The sequence below is a fragment of the Schistocerca serialis genome, chromosome 12, assembly GCF_023864345.2.
Source record: "Schistocerca serialis cubense isolate TAMUIC-IGC-003099 chromosome 12, iqSchSeri2.2, whole genome shotgun sequence".
NCBI lineage: Eukaryota > Metazoa > Arthropoda > Insecta > Orthoptera > Acrididae > Schistocerca > Schistocerca serialis.
This window is the reverse complement of record NC_064649.1, coordinates 8,896,440-8,913,592: the sequence shown is the minus strand read 5'-3', so window position 1 is coordinate 8,913,592 and position 17,153 is coordinate 8,896,440. Positions and strand designations below refer to the sequence as shown.

Below are 17,153 nucleotides of genomic sequence, written 5' to 3'. Positions count from 1 at the left end.
CAGTAACATCAAATTTTACTGAATATACGCGGAGAAATTCTTCTTCTAATGAATAATGAACATAGCAGATATTGTTTCATAAAATATCTCGAAAATGTGAGCCACTTAGATAATGCACGGTGTATCAAAAAAGAATGATCCTATTTGGGAGTCCATATTTCTGAAACTAAGATACATATACAATGAATTTTGTTTTTTCGATAAACGGGAAACTCAAAAAGTTATTTTCATACCTTTTTATAGGTGTTTATTGCCCCCCCCCCCCCCCCCTTGAGATGTACGGCATATGTCAATGCGTTATTCAAATTGTTACCACACTGCAGCGAGAATGTCTTAAGTTACAGCTTACACAGTTGCTGTTATGCGATGTCTCAGTTCATTCATTGTTGTTGGTAACGGAGACACATAAACAGAGACGCCAGTAATGTAAGGGAGGATCATTTCGTCCAATGCGACTGAGCCATCGTTCAGTAATTCTTTGATTTGAAAATTCCTGCACTTCCAGATGCCAGCGTAGCGGTGCCGCATACTGTTGCTAAATAGAGTCGTTCGAATCAGTCTCCAACTGTGGGAAAAGAACGATCTCAAGCATGTCGAGATATGTGCTTTCTGTAACAGTGTTCTCGGCAAAGAAAAATGGACTATACAGCATTTCCCGTGAAACTCCACAGAACACATTAAATTTTGAGAAGTCCCTCCCATGTTCTACAACTCCATGTGATTTTGCCGTACCCCATATTCTCATATCATGACAGTTCACCTTTCCGTTGAAATGGAATACTGCCTCGTCACTAAACATTAAGCGTGGAAGAAAACTGTCATCCCCCATCTTGCCGAGAACTAAACTACAGAGCTCTACAAGTTGTTGCTTGTCACCTTCACGAAGAGCTTGCAGTAGCTGAATTTTGTATGGCTTCATGTGTAAACGGCGATGCAACACACGCCGACGGACATGTTGAGCTGTGGAGCTGCACGGCGAACAGATTTCTGCAGACTCCTTGTCCCACACCTCTAGTAACAAACCTGATAATACCTGCGTAAATGTAACAAAAGTTATTTGTGGTTCAAGAAGATGACCACTGTAAACAGTGAAACAAACATACACCTTTTATTTCAGGTGCAGATTAAGAAACCAAGGTAAATTGTGGCCTCCACACCTATGTTGCACCTGTTTGTCTAAACTGAATGCCTGTATGCATGGTAAAGGCTTTTCCATTAAGTTTACTGTGCCAATGATGTGAACCCACAAATCATACACAAGATTGCTATTTTTGTTTGGTGCCTCGATCGAGGGAAGGGGTCAGTCAAGTTTAAGAGGAAGAGGAATATTCAATATCCTGCGTTCGATATCTGTGTCACACTCGGGGACGAACCGGCGATTTGCCTTTACACAAACAACCTGTGTCTCTGAATTGTTCGTGCCATCGTCTAATGTCCTGTGGTGCAGGAGAATCCACACCATATCTAGTACGAAAGTCGCGTTGAACACAAAACGCTTTCTGTTGTGTCGACAGCATTTTTACTAGAACTGAAGCGGGCGCACACTGCTGCTACGTAGCAGGAACTATGTAAAACTCCGGAGTTCGCTTCTCTCAAACAGTACTTTGTTCAAGCACATACCTCAAATAACATAATAGTTATGAGTGTTTTTAAAATAGGATGCTTCTTTTTGATACCATATATAAACAATTTGCACTGACAATAACAAGTAGGATGATTATTGAAAATATACAGCATGATGAAAACAGTTTATGCACACGCTCGAATACACGAGGGCTATTCGGAAAGTAAGTTGCGATCGGTCGAGAAATGGAAACCACTGTGAAAGTCGGATGAAGCTTTGCACGGACGTGTTGGGCAGTGTCTCTAGAACGCCCGGCGATCGCGTCCCATCGCTCTTCTAAGGTGTGCTCGCGTAATTATGCCTAGAAAATAGTGTCTCCCGCCAAATACGAGGCCCCGGTGAGAAATTTACCCCGAAGCTATGCAGCCCACATAACATAACTGATATGCGTATCCACTTTCAAAACAATTCTCGGCCGCATTCTGCAGCGTTTTCGATGGGAAATGTTTGATCACCCACGATACAGCCCGTAATCGGCTCTCTCTGAGTTTCCATCACTGACTACAAAGACGACACTTTGGCACGGACAGCGAGCTGTAGACCAGTGTAGAGAATTGACGGCAAGCACTGGCGGCTGCCCCCTTATGACGAGAATATTGAAAAGTTGGTACTATGCTGTTACGAATGCCTAAGTCGGAGCGGCAACTATGCAGATTAGTTTGTAGAAGGTGTAGCTAACTGTTGCAAATAGAACATTTTTTGATTCTCACAGTGGTTTCCATTTCGCGGCCGATCGGAACTTACTTTCCGAACATGCCTTGTGGTAGGAACAGCATATTATTTACTTGGTTTTGGTTGGTTTTTACAGTCAGCAGAATCACGCTGACAATCGTGAATATTTCTTAGATGTACACCACTAAGCAACAGAATTAAATGATCACTTTTTAAACACCCCCCCGTAATTGCCACCCATTACGACGCTTAAGTCTGATATATGGCTCAGAGGTTCGTACAGTGGTGTCTCCTTGTGCGATGCTGCAGAAACACGGTGGCCTGCGGCGTAACCCTCGGGGTCGAGGTGTCGACAGGTGCGAAAAAAAAGGCCACAGCTCGGAAGCTGATGTGAGCAGTTAATGTGGGTTAGTGAGGTCACATGGGCACCAAATTCCAGCACACTTCTGGTCAACGCCACACGATGGGAAGATCGTCACAGCCCCTCTTAGTTACATTTCACTCCTTTCGACAGCTCTGCGATGGAGGTCAGAACTGCGACACCCAGCGTTGAATCACCCGGTTATCTCGACGGGTGGCCGAGGAAAACATCCCGGACACACTGCCGCCCCACACGAAAAAGCCCCAGGGCGTGGCAGTGAAGAGCGTCCACGAAACAACCCCTTTGCCTGGGGCGTTGATTCCCACACGTTTCGAGGTCGAGAACGACAGTTCGCGCTCTGACGAGCAACGGGAAGCTTTTCTCGGCGACACGTGACACCCTCGGTCATTGCAGCCCTCGTCTACGGGCACTGTGGGGCTGCATCGCGACCGCAGTTTTTGTTCTCTCGTGCAGGCTGCAACTGAACGTGATCCGAAGCAACAGAGGGTACTTAGCCTTTTTCAGCGCTCCTGATCTGTGTCTTCCTGTGCTGCGATCATGAACGGGATGTAACATTGACACATGCACGAATAAAATGGCAAAGGGTCCCTCACAGAACACCTTCCCCCGCTCCACACCCCCCCCCCCCAACCCCACCGCAGTCCGGCAACATCTTCGGTGGCACCCGACCACCTTTACCGATAATTTTAAAAATTCACCTGTACAGTCAGTGACGGCCTAGGCACTTGTAGACCCGCAACCCCTCTGACACTCTGCGATTCCGGATGGCCTACCATCAGGCGAAATAACACTAGGGCACCTCGCCCGCTGGTTACGAATCGGTGGTTTGTTGGAGCAGAGCTGGTGCCCCAGGTGCGTCACATCGGATTCAGGTTGGGTGAGCTTGGTGGCCAGTTCACTGCCATTCTCCTCAGATCACTGCAGCGCGGATCTGGGGTTGTGACACAGACAGCTGTCCGGCGAGAAGACGCCATCGGCGTCACGGAGGACATCGAACATTAAGGCGGGCGGTTCGTGTTCGTGAGTACAACGTCATAGGCTTCCACGGCCAGTGTCAATTTCAATAAAACCAGTTTGGGTATTCTGCCGCGTCATTGTTATAACAACTGCACCAGCGACGTTTCGACTGTCTTTCCAGCCATCCTCTTCGTGGCGACTACCTGCTGGATTCTGGTTACGGTCATCCCTGTCTTATTTCAGTTATCAGGGTGCTAACGATGTGACTCTGGGGTGCCACTGGGCAGTCCGCAGTTAAGATTGCCGAGGAAGGGAATCCGTACGATACGATACTATCTGCGCTACTATGTCATGTTAATGGCAGACAACAGTGAATCGGCAGGTTGTAGCCACGGGTGGCGTTTTCTTCTGCAGCCGCGCGGCAGTTATCTTGTTTATACTGTTCAACGAGAGCGATGTCGAGCCGCTGGCCGGCGAACACACTACACTTTACTGTCTCAGTCAACTACTCGAAAGATGTGGGTCTGCTGCAGCAACCCTGGTCATATACTCCCGTGCTGCCTCTTGTCTGTTTCGGGCGTCCGTTTTTTTTTTTTTTTTTTACACGTCAGCGCCAGAATAACGTCTGTTGTGAGAGCTGTCGGCTGAGCAGTTAGTAACAAAATTTACGAACAAGCAATGATAAATTTATTAATGACAAAGAACAACTTATACTGGTAACGGAACTTTTTGACATAGGTCGAGTGTTAGTCTTCGCACTCCAGAGAACTGAAAGAATAGCAAACGTATCATCCAAACATTGCAAAACACAGATTTATTTGTTCGAGAAAATATATACTTGCAAATACACCAATCAATGTCAAGAACACAGTAAACAGTCTTTTTGTTTCGTCCTTTCTCTCCTGGTTTCTTGCAAAGTGCACAAATAACAACACACCTTATTTTTCTCATCGGATACACTGAGGAAAAAAAGACGCATGACAAGGAATGATCCGAATGGGACTGAAATCAGTAGATGCGTTGTATATGTGCAGACTAACAAATTTACAATTTAAGATAAAATTGATGCAATGTTACTTATAATCCGTCTTGATTGCAAAATTTTTATTCATATGACCGGTTTCGGTTAATCTAGAACCATCTTCAGATCTGATATTTCTGTTTATAGGAGTAACCCGTCCAAATCCAGCAACTTTGACATGCTGCGTCACGTGACGTTACTCATGTAACCGAAATATCAGATCTGAAGACGGTTCTAAATTAACAGAAACCGGTCATATGAATAAAAATTTTGCAGTCAAGACGGATTATAAGTAACATTGTAAAATCACTGATTGCTGCTATCCTATCAGACATTGTCTGTTTTTGCAAAAAATTGATGATTTATTGGAGAGATAGTTCCACAAACTGAGCAAGTCAATAACGCGCCAGTCGACCTCTGGCCCCTATGCAAGCAGTTATTCGGCTTGGCATTGACTGACAGAGCTACAGAACGTCGTCCTGGCGCGTCAAATCGTCAAAGGGCACTGACCATAATGCTCCAAACGTTCTCAGTGGGGCTTCAGATCCAGCCACCTAACTGAACAAGGTACGGTTTGGCAGGCACAGACACGTGTGACAGTATCATGGCGCCACTTTTAAGGCGACAGTGCTCGATCAGATGTGACATCAGTTTGTGTACGAATTCTCTCTGCGATGCTGATGTACTCCCGTGACCAGCCAGATCCCCAGATCTGTTCTGCATAGAACCAATTCATGCGTCAACTCCACCCTAGTGCCAGTGTCCAGTATATCAGGAACCACTTCCAAAATTTGTGGCGCAGGTTGTCTCAGAAGAGGTGTAAGACGTCGTGGTCTCCTGACCTTCATTGCTAACATATTCCGCCCTCACAATCATATTCCGCACATCCAGACGCTTCATTCGAACCCAAACTCGATAAGATAAAGTCAATGTTGTATGAATTCATGTAAACGATATGCAATTAACAAGTAAGCACACCGTGGTTGAAATACTCGAGGCTGGTGTACACACATACATTCCAGACACTACGGTCACAGAAGCTTTTAGTTTGGGAGAGAAACCGCACAACGGAACGCCGGTCCCTTCAGAGGACGACCCAGCCTATGTCGGCCGGTGACCGCCCGTGTAGCAGTCAGCGTGGGCCCGAGTGAAAAGGGGGAACACACCCATGTACGGCTTAAAAGCAAATTCCGCTACACTGTGTGGGAGCGCCCAGCGTACGCATTCTTTACACATAACACGCAGTTTCAGGGATTTTCACAGGGAGACAGCAAACGGCAGACGCCAATGCTACAGGTTTCCGGATCGGTCGCCTTAAACGAAACGTCATTCTCCCGTTTTAGAAGAGCAATGCTCATTGGCAGACGATATTTCTGATGCCTTGAGCTGAAGGAATAATGGAAGAGATCGAAAGATATACCCCTTCACGTCTGGCGTGGAGAGGCGCTTTTCCGCTGTCGCTCTTGGAGCGAGGAACAGGTCTCTCCTCAGTACTTCACTGGGAGAGCAGCTCTGTCGAGAGCGAATCGGAGTGCGACTCTATATTGAGTCCTTGCGATTAAGCGTCGTTCACTGTGTTGGCCGCCACACTTATTGTGCGGTGTGAACGGACAGGGTTATAGTTAAACGCATGCGGGCGAATTTTGAGTGGCATCGCGGTGGACTGGTTATCTGACTGGTGTACCACGCCAATAGTTAGACTGGGGGCGAATAGGAATCCTTGACTTCATCAAGGCGTAGGGAGACTTTGATTGGCGAAGGTCAATCCATATAGAACGAGAGTTAGCTTATTTGTCAGCAGCGAGCGGCGCAGACAGCAGTCATCGCAGCTTACGGTATTGTGCGCTACAGCTATTGCGAGCCCCATATTTCCTCCACAACAGTACACTTCACTGCATTTCACATGCGACAGCCTCGACCATACCTAGCGACATTCTAAAGGATAATTATTCAAGTTGAGAAGGCGCGCCTCTCAGCCATTCTGCCAAGTCAAAAACAATCTTAAACTTTGTATAGAAATTTCACTAGCGATCACTATCCTTGAGAGGTAACTTCACATTCCGAAAAGAACCAGGATATAACTTGTTCAATGAATAACTAAAAGTGCCATTGTGATTTCTCAGAATTTTTGCAAAATAAATAACAACTTTCATTAGTTTCTGTTTTTCTTACACTAACTAGCACCGCTCCAGTACCCAAGTATCCCACTAGTTACGTAAGAAATTTTGTGAATTTTTGTGTCATTTCCTTACAGCGGACGACTGCAGAAGATATTTATTGCTGACAGTTTTTGAGGCATTCCTCTTTAGAACGTTAGGAGTGTGTGTCTGACTTCTGTAGTAGTGTGTGGGTGGAAATTGCATCTTGCAGGAGCCACAGGGTAGAGGGTACATCTCAGATTAATCCGTTGGGCAGAATAACAAATCAACCCCACACCTCAGAGAGGATACAACAGATTTATGACAGGGGACCCGTGCAGATGACTGCATGGGCTAGGAGCTACAGATGTGGGAGTGTGGGCTACACCAGGGGACTGTGGACTGGGGGACTGTATGGACCAGGGTGCGCGGCCCACCTGGCAGTTGGCGGCGACGACGACGCCGGCCACCAGCAGGCCGCCCTCGATCTTCTCGACGCGCAGCCGCGAGATGGGGGCGGCGCAGCGGGTGCCCAGCGACAGCCCCAGCGGCGCCACGCCCCCGCCGCTCCCGCCGCCGCCCCCCGCCGCCGACGTCGCGACGCTGCCCCTGCCGGACTCGGCGTCGGGCCTGCAACACGGCGGGACGCCTGCCGTCACACGTCGCTCTGGGCACACCACAGCCGCGTCTTTAGCAGCGTTACGAAAAATCTCTTATGGGAAAAGTAAGGTAGTAAAATTAAAAAAAAAGTCAGCAGCAAGAAACTAGCGCCCTCCCCCCTGTCACACACACAAGCAAATTAAACAAAGACGTCAAATACCGCAGCAGACAAGTGTGCCTGGTTGACCAGTGGAATACAAAAGGCTGAACCATGAGCAACTCTGCAAACAGTAAAACCTAACGCCTATAACATTTTGGTTAAGAGTTCAGACAGACAAAATTTTTATTAAGCCCGTGTCGCCTTCAACTGAGACACACTGTTGCAGCCGGCCGCGGTGGCCGTGCGGTTCTAGGCGCTTCAGTCCGGAATCGCGAGACTGCTACGGTCGCAGGTTCGAATCCTGCCTCGGGCGTGGATGTGTGTGATGTCCTTAGGTTAGTTAGGTTTAAGTAGTTCTAAGTTCTAGGGGACTGATGACCTCAGATGTTAAGTCCCACAGTGCTCAGAGCCATTTGAACACTGTTGCACACTGTGACAATGTCGCAAGTGGTGTGTTGGGCAGTGTGTAAGAGCAGACGTGTCAATAAGACAGGTGTTACAGCCGACCTAATGAGATGTCGCCCAGCACCAACACCACTGTGACTACGACCCAAAACACAGGGATGCCAGCAGACAGGTGGCAGGAGCAGGGCATTCAGCTCATGTGAAGCGTCGTACCCGGCGCCGAGTTCGCTTAAGGGGGGGTAGGACGTCAAACGGGCCGACGACTTGGAGCAGGAGAGGCACCACAGGACATTTTAATTTCCACTGTCTATACTTTTACAAGTAAATTCATAAAACTTTGTCAGCATGACCAGGAAGGATTCAGGATTCACACTCGTAGCAGCGGAAATTCAAAAGAAAAACAAAATAATTTTTTTACATGTGAAATTTCATCATTTTTTCACTCACTGTTGGCTGCATTTGTTGCTATAGGTACACTTTTTTTCATAAGTAAGAGGGACTGTTCGATGAATTTTGCACAGCATACAAACCATACTTACGGGTGTCTGAAACTCTGGAATCTATTTAATTTATGAAAAAATGAATGAGCTGTTAAGTTTTAAACTTTATGTTTAGAACAAAATCAAATTTTGTAGTTAATTATCTCAGTTTTTACCACAGTTTTTAATAGTTCGGAAAATTCTAGAGTTTCATACGCCTGTTAGTATCGTTTGTATGCTGCGCAAAATTCATCAAAGAATCTCTCTTACTTGTGAAGAAAAATGTACCTATAGCAACAAATGCAGCCAACAGTGCGTGAAAAAAATGATGAAATTTCACATGTAAAAAAATTATTTTGTTTTTCTTTTGAATTTCCGCTGCTACGAGTGTGAATCCTGAATCCTTCCTGGTCATGCTGACAAAGTTTTATGAATTTACTTGTAAAAGTATAGACAGTGGAAATTAAAATGTCCTGTGGTGCCTCTCCTGCTCCAAGTCGTCGGCCCGTTTGACGTCCTACCCCCCCTTAAGCGAACTCGGCGCCGGGTACGACGCTTCACATGAGCTGAATGCCCTGCTCCTGCCACCTGTCTGCTGGCATCCCTGTGTTTTGGGTCGTAGTCACAGTGGTGTTGGTGCTGGGCGACATCTCATTAGGTCGGCTGTAACACCTGTCTTATTGACACGTCTGCTCTTACACACTGCCCAACACACCACTTGCGACATTGTCACAGTGTGCAACAGTGTTCAAATGGGTCTGAGCACTATTCGTTTTCCTATCGGCAAATTTTCTAATCACGAGATAAATTTATATTTTATTCCGGGTCCGGGGATTAGAATAGGCCCGCGGTATTCCTGCCTGTCGTAAGAGGCGACTAAAAGGAGTCCATCCCCCTCACGGGGGTAGTTAGCGCCTGCGTCCGGAGACGGACGGTTCCACGACCTATATTTGAGGTCATTTTGGTTTTTCACTTCTCGTTTCTTCCTACCTTTGGTTGGTTCCTTTCTTTGCTCTTCTCCACCTCACTGTCTTCCTTACTCTTTCCCCTGCAAAATCTCCTTGCCTTCTTATTGCCTTCTTCTCCTTGCCTTCTTATTGCCTTCTTCTCCTTGCCTTCTTATTGCCTTCTTCTCCTTGCCTTCTCTGGTCTCCGCCTCGGCGTTTGAGACAGTCTGTCCTCTCTCTCTCTCTCTCTCTCTCTCTCTCTCTCTCTCTCTCTCTCTCTCTCTCCTTTTTCCACTTCTTCCTTCCTCCCTGTGCGCGCCTGAAGGCCGACCCACGCGTTCGCACGCGTAGCCGGTGACGGGGTAACGCGTAATTCCCCGGCCTGGGTAGACATGTAAGGCACGCGCGTACCCCCTGGTAAAGGCCAGGCCCGGGGAGGGGTGATTGCCTGAGCTGATACCTTCTGACCATGCCGATTGGTCCCTCCGTCTGGTTCTCGGGAGGTGTGACCTGAGGTGTAAACATTCACCTAAGGCGGGAGTGCCCTCTGAGAGGGTCCCCACAAGGAAGGAGCGCGCCATCGGAGACGCTGGCAATCATGGGGGATTCCTCTGCAATGGATTTCACTCCATCTCTCTCGACTTCTGCCCAAAAACGGAAACATGACCAGCCACCAGTGACAAAAGTACTACCGCCTGCCCCACAGTTCCTCGTCGTTTCTCGATCTGAGGACGGAAAGGATTTTTCCTCTGTCAACCCTTTCGTTATCCAGAAGGGCGTAGATGCCATAGCCGGATCTGTCAAATCTTGTACCAGGTTGCGTAACGGTACCTTATTACTAGAAACTGAGAGCGCCTTTCAGGCACAAAAACTGCTTCGGGCCACACTCCTGTACACGTTCCCTGTCCGGGTGGAGGCTCACCGAACTTTGAATTCGTCTCGTTTTGTGGTCTATACTAGCTCCCTCGACGGATTGACTGACGAGGAGATTCAATCTTTCCTCGCTGAGCAGGGCGTGACGGCTGTCCATAGGGTCATGAAAAAGGTCAACAATGACCTTGTACCGACCCGGACACTTTTCTTGACCTTCGATAGTGTTAAGCTGCCATCGCGCATCAAGGCGTGCTACGAGGTTATTTCTGTTCGCCCCTATGTCCCGACACCTACGCGCTGCTACCAGTGTCAGCGTTTCAATCACACTCGCCAGTCTTGTTCCAACGCGGCCAAATGTGTCACTTGTGGCAGGGATGCCCATGAGGGTGACTGTCCACCTCCGTCTCCTCGTTGTGTGAACTGTCAGGGTGACCATGCCGCATCCTCCCGCGACTGTCCTGTCTATAAGGAAGAACGCTGTATCCAAGAAATTCGGGTCAAAGAGAAAGTGTCCACCTCGGCTGCTCGCAAGCTATTGGCTAGTAGGAAGCCCACGCTGTTCCCAGCGGGGAAATACAGTCCTGTCCTCGCCTCTCCTCGGACTACCCGGGAGGTGGCAACCCAGACATGCGATCTGACCTTCAGCACCACGGTCGTCCGTCCGGCCAGTGCTAAGATCGCCCGGTCGACGTCTCCTCTTCCTCCCATCACCCCACAGACATCAGCCCCTTCATCAGCTTCTGCTAAGACGAAGACCCAGAAGTCAGATGCACGGGCCTTCAAGAAGCAACCGTCCCGTGCAGACTTCCTACGTACCTCGACCTCCCAGCCTTCGACCGGTACTTCCACCAAACGTCCTTCCAAGAAGGCTCATAGGAAGCACAGTTCTCCTTCTCCGCCACGGCGTATTTCTTCTCCTGCGCCACCCAGCGGTTGCCGCCCCAGGCCGTCATCCGTTTCGCCTGGCCGCACCGCTGGTAGCCGTACATCTGGCCGTTCACCGGCGGAGGAAGCTCCCCCTCCCGGCCATCCTCCCGAGATGGCCGATGACCCTATAGACCACATGGACGATGACTGTCCGCCTACTGATAGCGGCGGCAGTGCTCGCTCGAAGCCAGGCCCTCAGCGGCCTTCGAGGTGACCCCCTTCTTTCATCTTCCTTTTCTTCTTACGATGGCACTTATTCACTGGAATATTCGCAGCGTTCGCTCCAACCGAGAGGACTTGAAGTTGCTGCTCCGCTTGCACCGTCCGCTCGTCGTAGCCCTCCAGGAAACGAAGCTACGCCCATGCGATCAAATTGCCTTGGCACACTACACCTCTGTGCGTTTTGACCTACCCCCTGTGGTAGGTATTCCGGCTCATGGAGGGGTTATGTTGCTGGTCCGGGATGATATTTACTACGATCCCATCACGTTGCACACCGGCCTGCAGGCAGTTGCCATCCGCATTACTCTCCCCACTTTTACATTTTCCATTTGTACCGTTTACACTCCATCGTCATCTGCCGTTACCAGGGCAGACATGATGCAACTTATTGCTCAGCTACCTGCACCATTTTTGTTAACTGGAGACTTCAATGCCCACCATCCCCTTTGGGGCTCTCCAGCATCCTGCCCAAGGGGCTCCCTGTTAGCAGACCTTTTCAACCAGTTCAATCTTGTCTGCCTCAATACTGGCGCCCCTACTTTTCTTTCGGACACATCTCACACCTATTCCCATTTAGACTTCTCTATATGTACTCCCCAACTTGCACGCCGGTTTGAGTGGTATGCACTTTCTGATACATATTCGAGCGACCACTTCCCGTGTGTTATCCATCTCCTGCAGCATACCCCCTCTCCGTGCTCCTCTAGTTGGACCATGTCCAAGGCAGACTGGGGGCTCTTCTCTTCCAGGGCGACCTTTCAGGATCAAACCTTCACAAGCTGCGATCGTCAGGTCGCACACCTCACGGAAGTCATTCTCGCTGCTGCTGAATATTCCATCCCTCACCCTACTTCTTCTCCACGTCGCGTACCGGTCCCCTGGTGGACCGCAGCATGTAGAGACGCTTTACGTGCTCGTCGACGTGCTTTACGCACCTTTAAACGCCACCCTACAGTGGCGAATTGTATCAATTATAAACGATTACGTGCTCAGTGTCGTCGTATTATTAAAGAAAGCAAGAAAGCCAGCTGGGCTGCTTTCACAAGCACCTTCAACAGTTTTACTCCTTCTTCTGTTGTCTGGGGTAGCCTGCGCCGGCTATCTGGCACTAAGGTCCACTCACCAGTTTCTGGCTTGACGGTCGCGAATGACGTCCTTGTGGCCCCTGAGGATGTCTCCAATGCCTTCGGCCGCTTTTTCGCAGAGGTTTCGAGCTCCGCTCATTACCACCCTGCCTTCCTCCCCCGCAAACAGGCAGAGGAGGCTAGGCCACCTAACTTCCGCTCCTCGAATCGTGAAAGTTATAATGCCCCATTCACCATGCGGGAACTCGAAAACGCACTTGGCCGATCACGGTCCTCCGCTCCAGGGCCTGATTCTATTCATATTCAGATGCTGAAGAACCTTTCTCCTGCGGGTAAAGGTTTTCTTCTTCGTACTTACAATCGCATCTGGATTGAGGGACATGTTCCCGCATGCTGGCGCGAGTCTATTGTTGTCCCGATTCCTAAGCACTTGCCTTCCAGTTATCGACCCATCTCGCTTACCAGCTGTGTCTGTAAAGTGATGGAGCGAATGGTTAACTCTCGATTGGTTTGGCTGCTCGAGTCTCGACGCCTACTTACCAATGTACAATGTGGATTTCGTAGGCGCCGCTCTGCTGTTGACCATCTGGTTACCTTGTCGACCTTCATTATGAATAACTTCTTGCGGAAGCGCCCGACCGCGGCTGTGTTCTTTGATTTGGAGAAGGCTTACGACACCTGATGGAGGGCGGGCATTCTCCGCACCATGCATACATGGGGCCTTCGCGGTCGCCTCCCTCTTTTTATTCGTTCCTTTTTAATGGATCGACAGTTCAGGGTACGTGTGGGTTCTGTCCTGTCAGACACCTTTCGCCAGGAGAATGGGGTGCCACAGGGCTCAGTTTTGAGCGTCGCTCTCTTCGCCATAGCGATCAACCCAGTAATGGATTGCCTCCCAGCTGATGTATCAGGCTCACTTTTCGTGGACGATTTTACCATCTATTGCAGCGGGCATTGTACACGTGTCCTGGAGCGCTGTCTTCAGCGTTCTCTTGACCGTCTTTACTCCTGGAGTGTCGCCAATGGCCTCCGTTTTTCTGCCGAGAAGACGGTCTGTATTAACTTCTGGCGCTACAAAGAGTTTCTCCCACCGTCCTTACGACTCGGTCCCGTTGCTCTCCCAATCGTGGAGACAACAAAATTTTTAGGTCTTACATTTTACAGGAAACTTAGCTGGTCTCCACATGTGTCATATTTGGCTGCCCGTTGTACCCATTCTCTAAATGTCCTCCGTGTTCTCAGTGGTATGTCGTGGGGAGCGGATCGAACCGTCCTGCTTCGTCTATATCGGTCGATCGTCCGCTCCAAGCTGGATTATGGGAGCTTCGTATACTCCTCTGCACGGCCATCCATCTTACGCCGCCTCAACCCCATACAACATCGGGGTTTACGACTTGCGATCGGAGCGTTTTATACTAGTCCCGTAGAGAGTCTTCTTGCTGACGCTGGTGAGTTGCCACTCACCTACCGGCGCGATATACTGCTTTGTCGGTATGCCTGTCGGCTACTGTCAATTCCCGACCACCCGTCTTATCGTTCCTTTTTTGACGACTCTCTCGACCGTCAATACGGGTTGTATGTCTCTGCCCTGCTACCCCCTGGAGTTCGCTTTCGTCGCCTCCTTCAACACCTTAATTTTTCACTCCCTGCAACCTTTCGAGTGGGCGAGAGCCACACGCCACCTTGGCTCCAGGCTCAGGTCCGCGTTCACCTTGACCTCAGCTCGCTCCCAAAAGAGGTTACCCCCGGTTCGGTCTACCACTCCCGTTTTGTTGAACTTCGTTCGAAGTTCATCAATATGACCTTCATTTATACAGATGGCTCCAAGACCAATGACGGGGTCGGGTGTTCTTTTATTGTCGGGGCACAAAGTTTCAAATACCGGCTCCATGGCCATTGTTCGGTCTTCACAGCTGAGCTCTTTGCCCTCTACCAGGCTGTTCTTTACATGTGCCGCCACCGCCATTCTGCTTATGTCATCTGCTCCGATTCCCTGAGCGCCATCCAGAGCCTCAGTGATCCGTATCCGGTTCACCCTTTCGTGCACCGGATCCAACGCTCTCTTCAGCAGCTGGTGGACGTCGGTTCTCCGGTTAGCTTTATGTGGGTCCCTGGCCATGTCGGTATCCCTGGGAACGAAGCTGCAGATGCCGCGGCCAAGGCTGCGGTCCTCCAGCCTCGGACAGCTTCTTGTTGTGTCCCTTCATCAGATTGTAGCAGGGTTATTTGTCGGCGCATTTTATCGCTGTGGCATGCCGATTGGGCTGCACTTACAGACAACAAGCTTCGGGCCTTGAAACCTCTTCCCGCGGCTTGGACGTCCTCCTCCCGCCCTTCTCGGCGGGAGGAGGTCGTTTTGGCCCGGTTACGCATTGGACACTGCCGGTTCAGCCATCGCCATCTGCTGACAGCTGCGCCGGCGCCAATCTGCCCATGTGGGCAATTGCTGACGGTCCGCCACGTTTTAATGTCCTGTCCGGATTTTAACACACTGCGTTTAGATCTTAACCTGCCATGTACTTTAGATGCCATTTTAGCGGATGACCCACGAGCAGCTGCTCGTGTTCTTCGTTTTATCAATTTGACACACCTCTCTAAGGACATTTGATGATGCTGTTTTTTAATCCTATGCCTGTCAGTCTGTCTTTTATCGTGTTTTCCCTTTTAGTTGTTGTTTTAAACTTGTGCCTCGCGGTGCATTCTTAACGTAGTCAGGGCGCTAATGACCATTGAAGTTGTGCGCCCTAAAACCACAAAAAAAAAAGCTTCATAGCTACTAGCAAAGCAACGACAGAAAAGAAACGCAGGAACCGCAAAACCACAACACTCTATACAACAATAGTGCACCAACAAGAAAGCAACCTTCGCTCTAGACGACTAGTATCAAAAGTGGTGTAAGAAAAGGTAATACACTGTAGAAGTAATGAACGATTCTGGTAGTAATCTCAACAAAAGTACATATGGTATCCATTAATTACGTTCTTATTGATAAACAGTAGAATTCTATCCTAAGTGGATCGCTTATTACACCTAGCTCGGACAACGTTAGCGAATTCCCCTGTAAGTTTTTCGATGCTGGCAACTTACAGAACGTGATGTCTGGTGGAGCCGGCGCTCACTTTTTAGAAATGAGCTGAAACTTTTCCTTTTGCGTGTAGATATGGAGACCACCATCTTTCCATTGGACGGTAGGTAGAATACCATTCGTATTTAACTTAATAGGTCTGTCTTTTCACGCAAGCGCGGGATACCCTAGTACCTGGGACCGCACCATATGCTGACTCGGTACGTGGCTAATTCGGCTCTGGTCGTGTGGGTGAGTGTGGCGAGTGGCCGTACAGTGTGGTGTTGGCTTTGTGTTTTCACCGCTGAAGGGAGGGGGACGGGACAGGGAGAAAGCCCGCGCCGGCTCACTGCCCACCCCTCTCGAATGAACGAGTGTAGCAGCAGACGTGCGGAGGCCCCCCTCGAATGAACGAGTGTAGCAGCAGACGTGCGGAGGCCCCCCTCGAATGAACGAGTGTAGCAGCAGACGTGCGGAGGTAAACCCAACACTGTGCGTGAGGGGGCCGCCGACCTTAGCCGGATCACCGTCAACAGTGCCGCATGCCCTCGCTTGACGAGACACTGCGGAGACCTTTCCAGTCTAATCCCGGACACAGGCGCAAAAAAATTAAAAACAAATCTCTCCTGTCTTCCCCTTGCCGGCCAGATACTGGCAGTAAAAATTTGTCCTCCATTGGGATTGGAACCGGCTTACCAGCGAGGCGTGATCTCGGCTACGGACGCAGGTATAAATCATTAAAAACGTGGCCATAAATGTGTGTAAAGTACAAGAACCGTGTTACAAAACATTTACTCAGTACTGGCTTATCGAATGGACACGCAGACAGCAAATTAGGGCCAGACAATTAACAAATCCTAAAAAGATTAAGTCAGAAAATATTAAAATGTTTATTTAAAATTGTCTGATACGCCATAGTGAAGAGTCGGACAAATAACCTACCTTCGTTGATGAGCCGTACTAACATGACATATTGCAAAATGTATTACGTTGCTACACTCATGCTCATAAATTAAGGATAATTGCTGAATGTAGTGCCACACAACGTGGCACTACACAAAACTGGCGCTAATAGCATAGGCACATAGCGGACACACACGACACAGATCTGTAAGTCCACGGTATTGGTGAAAAGTTAATAAAACCGTCCCGAAACACATGTGCTACAAAACGCCACTGTTTTCTGCGCATGTACCCCGACATCAGTATGGGATATGATCACCGTGCACACTTACACAGGCCGCACAACGGGTTGGCACACTCTGAATCAGGTGGTCGACCAGCTGCTGGGGTATAGCCTCCCATTCTTCCACCAGTGCCTGTCGGAGCTCCTAAAGTGTCCTAGGGGTTTGGAGATGTGCAGCTATACGTCGACCGAGAACATCTCAGACGTGCTCGATGGGGTTTAGGTCTGGAGAACGGGCAGGCCCCTCCATTCGGCCGATATCTTCTGTTTCAAGGTGCTCCTCCACGACGGCAGCTGGGTGGGGCCGTGCGTTATCGTCCATCAGGAGGGAGGTGCGACCCACTGCATCACTGAAAAGGCGGACCTACTGGTGCAAAATGACGTCCCGGTACACCTGACCTGTTACAGTTC

General features: G+C 49.3%; 2 protein-coding genes across 2 annotated transcripts in view; both read right to left on the bottom strand.

Moving 5' to 3' along the window:
- Window positions 1-17,153, bottom strand: part of LOC126428343 (uncharacterized) — a 91,765-nt gene that overhangs the window by 47,356 nt on the left and 27,256 nt on the right. Inside the window, exon 2 of the mRNA XM_050090276.1 lies at window positions 7,232-7,361. Within this exon, the coding sequence (XP_049946233.1) occupies window positions 7,232-7,361 (130 nt within the window). The remainder of the gene's footprint in view (window positions 1-7,231; window positions 7,362-17,153) is intronic.
- The window catches only part of LOC126428198 (uncharacterized), a 386,880-nt gene continuing 377,115 nt past the window's right edge, over window positions 7,389-17,153 (bottom strand). The window contains exon 4 of the mRNA XM_050090112.1: window positions 7,389-7,424. The gene's annotated coding sequence lies outside the window, so the exon portion shown is untranslated. The remainder of the gene's footprint in view (window positions 7,425-17,153) is intronic.